A 12,234-nucleotide genomic window follows, 5' to 3' on the forward strand; every position below is an offset into this window, starting at 1 on the left:
ACTTAACGGTTTCTTTGTCCTCTTTCAAAAACTCCGTGCTCTGTATCGTTCAAAAAAGGGAAATCTTAATCTGTTTATTGGTGTGCATCTCCGAAATCCTGTAAGTTCATGTGTGAAGAAAAGGATTTTCCCAAAGAGATAACTGTAATTAGTTCTTGTTGTCCCTGCCATAACTTAAATGCGTTTAAACGCCTCACAGTGATCTCTTGTTTGAACTTCAGAGATGGTCCAGGGAGTGACCAGGCGCGATACCCATATTCCCTTACTTGTGAGAAACCCTATCCCTGTGAGAGAAGCTTTTGCTTTAAGATTCTTTGGGAGTTTAGGAAAAAATGTCTTGGATAGTCATTATGCAGATAAACAGGATGATGTCAGTAATTTTAAAGGGTGTAAATCTCCACTTTTAAATTGCAATATTTTGAGACATACAAGGAATACTTTACGATAACCCACTCGTTCTGCTCCTGTTTTAGAAATACAGACTAGTATTAGTCTGTATTGTACAGTACCTCCTGGTTTCCCCCTGCCCACACCCCTAGAAATAGAATCAGGTTCTTTTACTTCTGTGTTGTATTGTGTCCAGGTTTTAATGTCAGTCATATGAGCCTTGTAGCAGTGTTAATCACTGTTTCTGAATAAACATTTGGACTCAGAGATTTAAAAGACAAGAAATTCCATTTACTAGGTGCAGGATGCAGCATTTGTTGAAGTATTTTTAAATTTAGATAGATGGGCCCAAGTGCACAGGGTTGTGTGTGTGTAATAATCTTGATTCTTAATTAAAGGTGGTCAAGTATTATGGTTTGACTGCAGCAACTTTGTTGACGAGCAGACAGAATTCTTTGAAATAAGCAAACAAAAAACCCCAATAACAACCCAAAATACCAAAACCAAACAACCACAACAAAAAATAAACCCACATGATTTCTACAGCAATTGTAAGGAAAACATGACCACCAATAGCAAACCAAAAATATTTCAAATGATTCTTACATAATGGAAATAATATAAGGATACTGTGTATTGTTTCTGTCAGTGAAGTACTAAATAATTATAAGTATACAAATACATCTACAAAGCATATATATTTACGGAAGCACAATAAAAATTAAGTAGACAAAGGTGCCAGGTTATAACATTTGAAATATCCCTTAAACAGTCTGTGAAGCTAGAAGAAGGCCTGCAACAAACACAAAGTTTATAAAGACCAGCTGCGCAAACCAGGTATTTACAGGCGCTGGGATGATGTCTTCTGTCTGCATTCAACTTTTGATCCTGTCGAATCTTGCAACACCAATTAGGTAAAAATTAGCACCTTTTGGGTAGAGATTCCTTTGAGGAGCAGTTTGTTTTGCAGGAAGAGGAAATGGATTAATTTGTGGTGCTTTGCCTTATGAGTCACAATTAAAACATTTCCCAAATGGTGAAGGATTGCTGTCTGTCATCATAGGTTACTTGGTATGAGCTGTCTCACTTTGCATCTTACAGCCAATGTAAACATACCAAAATCATAGGCTAGAGACATAATAGCTAGGTGGCTACTTCCAGAGCTTGAGCATTTAGGATTATTTAAAATTACTGTTTTTACAAGGGTTTTTTGTTATTCATAATGTATAGTCCATAAGCTTTCTTCCCAATCTGACTAGTCTAGTTATGTCTACAGGATTCATAAAGAACTTGGTAAGTGGGAGGAAAGAAACTCATGCAGCACAGAGAATGTATGGCATACAGCACTTTTTGGTCTTGGTTTGAGTTACAATCCTTTTACTTTAGATGAGGGGAAATAAAATACCTGCCACGACAAAAGTAATTTTTAAAGTGAATTGGTATGAGTGGTAAGTTTCTTTAAATTCTTTCTTTATTTGTTTCAGACTTGAGTAGTTTTTAAGATTATGTATGTTTTCTTTTAGAAAACTGAGATGTGGGAGAGTGAGAAGACTGAGGAAGACATGGAACAGTATATGTGGGAAAATAGCTGCTCTCAGAAAAATGCCTTGGATACACTGCTTCGAATAAAAGCCTCAGAGAATGTCAGTAATGTAACTAAGGAAGAGCTGCTTGCATCTGAGGTGGTTAAGAATTACAGAAACTCTGTAATTGCACTTAAAAATGAAGGTGAAACAGAAGATAACTTGTCTCAGTATAAGGAATCTGTGAAGAAACTATTGAATATATCAGCATTACCGTGAGGGCAGACTCTGCAGGTACATGTGATTATTACAGAAATACTAAACTACTATGTTGATATTTCTGTATGATATGGATGTATAGTTATTCAGAACCTTAACCAAAAATATGAAACCTGATGATGACTTAATTTCAACAGTAATCAAATTTTTCTTTACCACTGGATTTTTCTTTTAAATATAATTTTCCTGTCCATGAATCTTGTTCTTTGAATAAAGCATGTTTTGAGTCATATTGGTGACTTGAACATTCTATTCTGTGCTTTGTTAGCTTGGGAGATCCTGGTTCAGTCCTCTGCTTAGCCACATTCTGACTTCTCACACAACTTCTTTTGGCATATGACTTAGAGTAACGCCATCAACAACGAAATTACTCAGGCTCTGAGTTTCATTAATCAACAGTCTCAAAGTTCAGAGCTTTAAACTTTCTAAATGCTTTTCAAAAGTCACTCAGATTTTTCTCCATCTGTACTCCCTATTTGTAAAATAAAGCTAATGTTGCCTACATTAGTTTAACTTTTGGAGAGGTGTTGAAGCACACTGAGCAACGTGAGGTTCTCTCAGTGGTCATCATGAGGGCTAACAAGTACCCCAGGTAGAAATACATGTCTGAAATGATGGAATAAAATATGGTAGAAAATGGGATGGAGTGGAAAGATGAACTAGCAGTTAGTGACAGGATACCAAAGTACAGGGAAAAGGAAGAATGATGAGGGTTGCTGAAAGTGAGAGCTGGTGAGTAGTGAGGCAGGTATATAGCTTAAATAGGAACGGGTCGAGTCTTGCTGCGCTGAGGTCTGCTGAGTTGTCTCTTGAACATACCCAGGCTCTTCAAGGAACAAAAGGTATGTCTCATCCCGCTTACTGCTCTGAAGCACGGAGAGAGAAATTATATGGGTGTTTATCTTATTTGGTAATTTGTGTTGGTGAGGAGTGGATTTGAAACACCCTAATCACTGGCAACTTTTATTGCCCTCTCATTGTTAATTTAAAAAAAAAAAATCAAAATGATTAGCTTGAAAGGGCATAAATAACTCTGTTCTTGCTTTCATTGTACCTTCCTGGCTTACTAAGATTTCACTTGGAGAGAAAGTCTTCATTTTCTGGAGGAAGCGGAGGGAGTTGTTATTCATAAGACTTACCTAAGGATTCTGCATACCTTCTAAAAGAACCTAGTATGTGGCCCTGCCAGCAACTCATTGAGAGGAACCGGCATAAGAATAAGGACATTGAAAACTGAAGAGGAATTGATTTCTGCAGACTGTTCTTTGTGGCTCAACTCACTCACTGCTAGGATTTCTCATTGTTTTGTGTTTACATACAGCCAAAGGGTGTATGTGTTCCTATTTCCAAACCATTGTCAGTTTTGGAAGGATTCTTCTTGGGTAGAGATGGTTTTCGTGTGGCAGGAGACTGAGTTTATTGCAGCTTTTTACTCCCTGACAATTTGCCAGAGCTGTAGCTAAGATTGAAAGTGGTTGTCCTGTAATCCCAATTCTGCACGTACCAACTTGGTTATTTAGTGGTCCTTCCTTTGAGATTTGTATTAATGGGAAGTTTTAGCAGAAGCTTAATATGGGGAAAGTTTTGGTGATTATTAGGCTGTTCATTTATTCAGGGATGATGGGGGCAATGTTTAAAAGTCTCATTTGAAATAGTACATCTGTATAATTCCTAATCTTTTTTGAATAGCCATGAAACCAAGATTACTGAGGAAGTAACTGCAGTTTGACTCAGAACATTATGGGTGGTGGTGGAGTTGTGCTTGGCTTTATTCCAAAGGCAGTTTGGTTCTAGTATGTACACAAGAGAGATGTTTCCTTAATTAGCTACATCAGTGCTTGCATAAGGACTGGCGTACTAGCAAGCATATGTAACTAACTTCTGGTTGCAGTGGCACGAACTTATCTGTAAGTAAGAACTCGGGACGTATGAGCATCCGATAAAATCCTCTTTGCAACAGAGGACGACTCAGTTTTCCTTTGCTCTTCATAGACTTTAAATGGACCTAAGCAGAACTCTGTATGAAACTCATGGTTAAAATAACAGTTTGACTTTACTAACAATAATGGCGGGTAGAATTCACAGCACAGCAAGGGAAATTGATCTTTCATTTGATTATACTAGCATTTCATTAGCTCCGCAGTTAATTCATGGAAAACCCAAAATGCACCGGCTTCTAGAGTTCCCTCTGAACTGTTGAAGTCTAGCTTACATACCTTTTTTACATGTTTCAAGAAAAACTGGAAGAATAAAAGGTGGCTGTCTCCTGAGTGCCAGGACACTCAAGTGACTCTACCAGCAATAGAGTTCTGGTCAACAACATTGCTGGGACTAATTCACTAACCACATCCAACACCCTCAGAAATTAATTGTCAAAGATACCAGTTTTCCAGTAGTATCTGGCTGAATGACCCCGAGCTATAGAACACTTGGCAAGCTGGGCTTAGAAATCTGCAAGATTGACCTCCAAGCTTGGTTTTCAGTGTTGTCTTCTTGCTAAGAAACACATGAGCAAAATTAAAAACCTTTATAGTCCTGTAAGTGTCCAATCAAACTTCTAGAATCAAAGGCAATATGAAATTCAGAGCTGTGTTTTTTACTAGTGGTTTATATGTTACAGCACAGAACTTGTGAGGGGCAGTGAACTGGGTCAGAGGTACTGTGGATTGTGTTTTGCACTCTCTCATCTTGGATGTTTCCCTTTCTGGTTTTTGGCTTCTCACTCCAAACTGTTAGTGTTTGAGGGCAGCAGTATTTCTGTGAGGTTATGTAGAATACCGAGAGCACTGGCATCTTAACTCCAGCGGGAGTCTTCCCACCTTGATGCTGTATAATATAGCACAGGTTTTTATGCGCTAAACTAGGCATCTTTATTTTCCTGCATAATACTCTTGCAGACATCCCATAGGGAACCTGCACTGAAGTTTCAAAACGGTGAAGAGTTTGAGTACAAGACTGACAAGTTAAACAACCCTACAGCGCAGTGTTAAGTACAGCCTTAGCAATGGTCACTTATGAATGCATCACGTACGTTATAATGTAAATGCATCACCCTAAGCATCCCTCTATAAATACCTGTGCGTATGGACGTTGTTCTGTTACGTGGAAGTGCTTGCGTTACATTCCATTAGAAATGTAGATGGGTAACACTTATATCAAGAAACAGGCTAGGCCTCCCAGTGCATAGATCTGGAAGGGAGGAGGAGCAGAAAACCCACACTTAGTATCTAGAGGCATTGACTGTCTCCTTAAGTAATTCTTTCACTGGTATTTACTGGCCAAGAGGAACATGGAGGTAGTTCGTGACAGCCGTGACCTCAGGCAACCCTGTCCATCATAGATTGAAACTCGAGCAGGAAGGCTACTATAGGCGCTTCTTTGCGGTCGCTGTTCTAACCTCCAAGGAGCAGATGTCTCATTTCAAATCCAAACACTTGCCCCCACAAACTGGGAAAGTAAGTTCCTTACAGCAAGGAAAAATAAGCTGCCTCCAGCGGAAAAAACCTCGCATGAATTAAGTTCTTGGCCATCTGGAATAGTTGTGATCCACAGTTTCGCTGGTGCTGTTGAGAAGACTAATCTTTCTTTTATCTCCCATATAAACATTCCAAAGAAAGGTTGAGATCTTGCCCTTGGTCGGACTGGAAAAGAAGAAAAGAACTTGCCTTGGCTAATTTTCTGGATAAATTTTTGCATCTAGAAAATACTGTAATTGCTGGCATAAGATATCCTTAGTAAACGGTGTGCTCAGAGTTTTGAAGGGAAATGTTCAAAGTGTCCTGAGTAGTCTCGTGAGGGTGCCTATGTTCTGTCGCACTTTTGCCCTTGAAAGAAGGGCTGTTGGACACATCTCTTGCTCAGATGAGACAAGAACGCCTGTGGAGACAGACGTAGTTCAGTCTTTGCCAAGGCGAGTCAGTGCTACGACTGCTTGTAACTGCGCCAAGCCCTAAGATCTGAACGTGGCTGGCTGTGTGTGAAGAGTTGGTAAACCCCGACAGGTAATCTCACTGTCTTCAGGGAACCGATTTATCCTCCTGCCTGGAGCTGACACTTTTTTACGTAACATTGCTACAAACACAAGTAAGGGATAAAGGGACAGTTGCCTGAAAAGGGATGTGCTGTCTGCTCAAACCATCTTTCTACCCGTTTCTTGGTTTCCCTCATACTTCAAATGTATGCATTTATTTTCTTGTGACTCTCCTAGTCTGTAACAGAATAGTCCCGCTGCTATGTAACCCTTTATGTAACTCTTTCCTGCCTGTTTTTATTTTATATGCCAATAAACCAGGACACGCTCTTGTATATCACAGTCATTTCATCCTGCCCCAGAGGTGTTTGTGCGTGGGACAGATACAGATTTTCACATCTGTCTCATTTTCTTTTTCTGGTGAGTGTTGAGGTTCTAGTTTCATTACACGATTCTACAGAACATAATATTGGAAGTATCAAAAGGAGCATCAAGGTGCTACAAAGTGCGCTATACAGTTACTTATCTGGAGATGAAGATACCCAGGGGTGACTGAGGCTTGCTGCAGGTCACACAACTGAGCAATGATCAGATAGAAGTTACTTTTCCGAGAGGAAAAGGAGGTGAAAAAAATGCCTGTTTTAAAGAAATAGTATACGACCTATGACTGACTTCTACTAAAACTAATGCCTTCTTGCAGCGATTTATGTTTCTGGCATATTGGACTGTATCCCATCTAGTGAAAGGGTTTCTTTGCTAGTCTTGACGTTCGTAGGTATACAACATCCCGAGTGTAAGAATAGCAGATTTTCACTTGTTCGGTACTTGATTTCCTTTTTTTTAAAACAAACAAACAAACAAACTAATAGTAGTATCTGTCCCTTAAGACTAGCTCTGGAATCAGGCTGCTACGCAGGATCATTTAAGCAAAGGAAGAGTTAAACAGGCTGGGAGAGGCGTAGCACTGTTGACTCTGCAGCACTCCAGACTGTCAGCAGATGTTTTGCCAGGCATGTAGATAGCAGCTGCCCAGCCTGAACAGGAAGGAGTGTCAGCATAAGGATGGATATTAAGGATTTGGGGACAATGAAATTGGTGCAAACCTTGTGTAATGAAGGTATTGCAATATGTTAGAACCTGTCAGTTTTCAACTGAATTGCATAATATTTATCTGAGAACAGTAGTATCTTAACTGTGGAGGAAGAAGAGATGGGGGATGTCCCATGCTCACATTTACTTCTGTTTACTGTCTCAAATGTTACCCATATCGATAGCGCAAGAACTGTGTTGCCTTAGACACGCAATGACCTTGCTTATGTAGCTTCAAGTTCAGCAATAGATTATAAATATATATTTACAGATTTCAGCATCTTCCCCCGTTTTGTGTGCATGATTGAAGAATGAGTTAAATCAGAAGTGCATCCCTCTCGGTATGATAATGAGCGAAGGGCGCTGTGTGCAATATTACCACCGCAAACTGCTAAAGCGTTCATCAAGTCTTACTAGGGGGAGCGGGGAGAAAGGTGGTGTGCACTTTCTTGTCTTTAAAACCCGGAAAATAAAATACAAACTTAGATTCGAATAAAAAATCTAAAGTGTGAAACAACAAAACATAATGAAATTGCGTGTGACTCTGTAGTTGAAGAGAAGTCATATTCAGCAATGCTTGGCAAAACACTAAGAAAAATGAAACACCTTATCCAGCTGAAACAATGAGGGAACATAATTTTCCTACCTGAATTGGACTAAGCTGCTGGCATGGGAATTCTGTATCCTAAAAATGACATGCAATTATGGAGCAATAATAATAATTTTAGTATCTTCCCTGATTGTCAGGAGAAATTATATTTGGAATTCAGTGCTGCAAGGTCTTGAAAGTTTTTTCTGTTTGAAATGCCTTCATTTCTCAAGTAAAACCTTCTCTTTGGGAGCTATGGCGACTGTAACATGAACGCAGGCAGAATTTTAATGGCTCTATTCAGCCTGAAGAAAGGCATCACGGAGTGCAGATCTAGTTCCCTTACAAATTATTTTTCTGAGTTTGGGTTTAGGTTTTTTAACGCTCTGTCATATAAAAATGCAGTGTTCTTCAAAGTGCAGTTTTTGCTGAACCATTCTTCGGCAGCAAATGTATACTTCACCATTTTTATCTTTCTGGCCATTTCCAAGAATTTCATAATGTGTTTATGTATTACTATATTATCTTCGATATTTATTCAAGTGGTAGCAAATAGATAAGCAGAAAGGTAATTAGCTGGATTTTAGATCTGCTTTTGATATATTTTTGTATCGTAGATGCAAGTTGGTTTTTAAAATGTGTTTTCTTTTGTTCCGTGATTTTAAAAATTATGAGGGGAAAAGGTAATTTTAAAAGCGCTTTAATTGCAAGCTGACGTGACAGTGGTGGCTGACGTGTTTTGTGGGAGAATCCTGTGACACAATGTGCTTGTCATCAGTACCGAGATGAACAGTATCACAGTTTGGCGTGGAGCATGTGCTTTGTGAGTTTGTTTATTTAATGTATTTGATGGGGTAGTCACAATGTGTGAAGCATCTGCCCCTTATCTGTGGCAGAGATCAAAACAGGAACTTAGCGAACTTTGTTTTCTGGGTAAGACTTTATAAAATGGAGTTAGGCCTTCTCGTGATTTTAACAGGAAGGTGGTTTGCTGAGCCAGGAACGTTTCCTTCAGAATTTCAGAGAATAGTTGGTAGAGCACTGTACAAAGAGAACCCTGACCCACGTGGTCTGCAGTCCTGGTCTAAAAGCGATCATACCAATGGTCTCGGTGTATATCACCAATTCCAGTGTAAGTTGTGGAGCAAGGATATAAAACACATCACGTTATTCCAGAGGTTGAGGAACTGTGATCCTCCTCTGACATACATGTGCCTTTATTTCCTAATGAAATGAGTCAGGCCTGAGACTTTTCCATTTCGGGGTTAGATGCGTGAAAATTAGCCGAGGACGATGAGCACATGATGAGACGTACGTTCTTTATTTACACTCTCACCACATGCGTCCTTTGATACAATGCAGAGTATTCCTTTCTCCTGGTTACTTTCCTTTTGGTGTTAAAAACCTGGAAAATACTACATGTCAACTCCCTTGGGGTGTCATCATTCTTCGCTGAAATTTTTAGTGACAGTTAAACTGTGTGCTAGGTTCAGCCACACGATGAATTAGAAAACTGCAGTTTGATGATGAAAGCCACCTTGTTCAAATTTAAAGTAGATCGTGCAGTAGGTACATCTCTAGAGTTTGTATCATTTTACATGTCAGTGTAGAACTGCCCTTAAATCATACCTAATTCTAGTTTTTCTAGCTAAATAGAAGGAATTTCTTCTGTGTTATTTCAACTGATTAAATAACCCCGCTCCTTCAAAATGTTCTTGCCCTGTGTTAGTCTCTCTTCTATTACATCTAAATTAGCATGCAAGGTCAATCAAATCCTATCAAGAAGGAGGGGGGTTAAATTTCAGTTTTCCAAGCTACAGTGCTGATCAGTGGGGCTTAAAACAGAGGGAGGTCTTTTCCTCTGAAACCAACCTGCTCAACTGCAGTTAAGTATTCACATGGCCTAACAGCCTCCTCACTGTGGTCTTTGAACGTTGCATGAATCTTACTAGGTTTAAAATAACTTCCTGCCAGAGAAACATGTGACAATCAAGTTTTGGTGGTGGTTTTTTTTTTTTTGTTTGTTTGTTTGTGTGGGTTTTTTTTTGTTTTGTTTTTTTTTTTTATTGTTTCCTTTTTTAACATTTACACTTGTCTGGGAAATAGAAACTTCTTACAGTAAGTGAAGAAAGTGAAACACTGAGATGTCAACAAACGTAAGAGCAGAAGAACAATCCTGGTTTCTGTTGAAAATGTTTGCTTCAGTAAGCAAACTTCCTGAATAAGGGAAGGCAAGGAAATACCTTGCTACCTTGTTGATCTAGTCACTTGATTTCTGTTCAAGAGGAGCACTTTTGTGAATACAGTGTACAGGATGAGGAAACAAAAAAAAAAGTTTTTATTGTAAAGCTAATTTTTAGAGCTTTCAAAACATTTTATGTATTCCTCTGCAACATACATCAAATGACTGTCCCTGTTTTAAAAAGCTAATGATGTAAATATGAGTAGGCAGGATAAACCAAGTCAAGGTGGACAACACCGATCGATGCTAATTGCAAGGCATGAATAAACGTTAGCCACATTGGTGTTTTCCTTAGCCAGTAACAAGAGTGGATTTGTCAGTGCATTGCAGAGCAAGTTTACAAAAGCACTTGGAGTCTGCGGGTGCTTCTGTGAGGCCTTGAAAAACATTTGAAGTGATTGTTATCAGGAGACTGAGGTGAGAAAGGGAAGTAAAAGTAAAGCATGAAGATTGAATGATCTGATTTTTGGGTATGGGTTAATGGAATTCAGGCATTATGGGGAATTGGGTTCTTTTGGGTGTTTTTCTTTGAAGAAGTAGAGCGTTCTGGCTACATTGTTCTGTCTCAGTATTAGGAACAAATGGTGGAAAAGGTCAAACTAGAACTTAATTGGAGAAAAATGGACAGTTTTTATAGAAACTACTAGATCTGAGGGAATTAAAGGATGATTAGAGCTAAATGATCTTACGATAGTTCAGTCAGTTTTACAGATTGCACTTGCACTGAATTTTCTCAGCTTAGTTCAAAACCAAGGGAAAGGATATGGGCAGCTGCAGTGAATGTGCTCTCTTGAATTAGAGACAGTGTGTACTGTTTGTTAGGCGTTAGTCTGGGTCAGATGTTGAACCAAAATGTGCTCTAAGCATGCAGCGGGAGCTAGGAGGGTGTACTTCTTACCTAAAGAGACAGGAGAATTGTTTCCTCTCTTGAGAATTAAATTGCAAGATTCTGAAACCACCAGTGGAAAAGTTATTTTTGGTTCTGTAAAAGAAATAAGCTGGTATGTATGCACCGATCCGTATTTTAAAAGCTGGGGTTTTTTTCCAAAACAAGGATGGTGACAGTATTTTACAAATTACCTTTGACAGTAGTACATTTTGTGAATCGTCTCGACATTATTGTTCTCCTTATGGGCTTATACTGACCTCTTCTATTTCTGCAACACCCTGCTGTGAAAGCAACCGTACAGCAGCAAAGGAAGATGAGAGAAGAGCAAAGCACAACAGGAATCAACCAGACACCCAAAGCCGCAGCTTCCCAAGCAGGCACCTCATTATCTGAAGTGTAATTCCTACCACTATAGCCTTTGGTTTCATTTAAGTGTTGCTTACTGCTGTTCAGACGAGGAGGAGTGTGCATGTGGGATGATACCTCGGCAGACTTGGGTATCGAAGTTGAGCGTACAGTCTTTTTGTCTGAGCTGGTGATTGACCTAGTGCTTACTGAAGTTGTGCTTGTCCTCTTAGCAAAATGATCATCCAGTAGGAAGGTTTCCGAACTGGAATAAGTAGTAACTTCCGTTTTTTGGACCATCAGGCTTGTGCTGGAGGTGTAGGTGTTCGCTGTTAAGCCCCGGCTAGTGCTAGTAGATGGAGCTTGGAGCAGAAGAGAACTTGATGTGGCATCATGATGTTGACATCTCTCCCAGTCAGTGGTCCTTGTGCTGTTTTGCCTTTCATATTGAATAGATGAGTGAGTATTTGGCTCTTTGGGTGTCAGTCTTTCAAAAATAAGAAGATCTGGATCAATCCCTATGAAATCATAAACGGTGTTAGTCTGTGCGCTAAAAGCTCATCTGCACCCCCACAAAAGAGCACAGGGAGAGAATGGCAGGTTGGGGAGCCCAAATAATACCCATCAACACCTTTTGGACTGGGGTTGACACTGCCTAGGGTTATGGGACACCTTATGGGATGCCAGGGAAGTGCATTTTGGGATCACAGAGGACTTGCTACAGGATGCTTAGGGAAGGAAACAAAGGTAAGGAAAGGGAGGGATCCAGGCTACTGGAGTACAGGGGAGTCCTGGCCAGCTCTGTGTGTGTGTGGCAGTCTGCACCAGCAACTGGAGGGGGGCTGTGCCCTCAGGGGGCCATACACGCAGGTGTCGGCAACTGGGGAGACTGGGGCCCAGAGGCCAGAGCTACTGGGCAGG

General features: G+C 39.9%; 2 protein-coding genes across 2 annotated transcripts in view; one reads left to right on the top strand and one right to left on the bottom strand.

The window, feature by feature from the left end:
* The window catches only part of MRPS35 (mitochondrial ribosomal protein S35), a gene marked incomplete at its 5' end in the record, with an annotated part of 24,115 nt that extends 21,810 nt beyond the window's left edge, over nucleotides 1–2,305 (top strand). The window contains one exon of the mRNA XM_010160180.1: nucleotides 1,911–2,305. Within this exon, the coding sequence (XP_010158482.1) occupies nucleotides 1,911–2,189 (279 nt within the window). The remainder of the gene's footprint in view (nucleotides 1–1,910) is intronic.
* Nucleotides 2,306–11,148: 8,843 nt separating this feature from the next.
* MANSC4 (MANSC domain containing 4) lies at nucleotides 11,149–11,831 on the bottom strand (the record flags this gene model as incomplete). The annotated part of the gene is made up of 1 exon (XM_010160181.1): nucleotides 11,149–11,831. A coding segment is annotated over one exon (683 nt), but the record flags the coding sequence as incomplete, so codon positions are not given.
* Nucleotides 11,832–12,234: the final 403 nt, after the last annotated feature.

Source organism: Eurypyga helias, unplaced genomic scaffold (assembly GCF_000690775.1).
Source record: "Eurypyga helias isolate BGI_N326 unplaced genomic scaffold, ASM69077v1 scaffold7371, whole genome shotgun sequence".
Lineage (NCBI taxonomy): Eukaryota > Metazoa > Chordata > Aves > Eurypygiformes > Eurypygidae > Eurypyga > Eurypyga helias.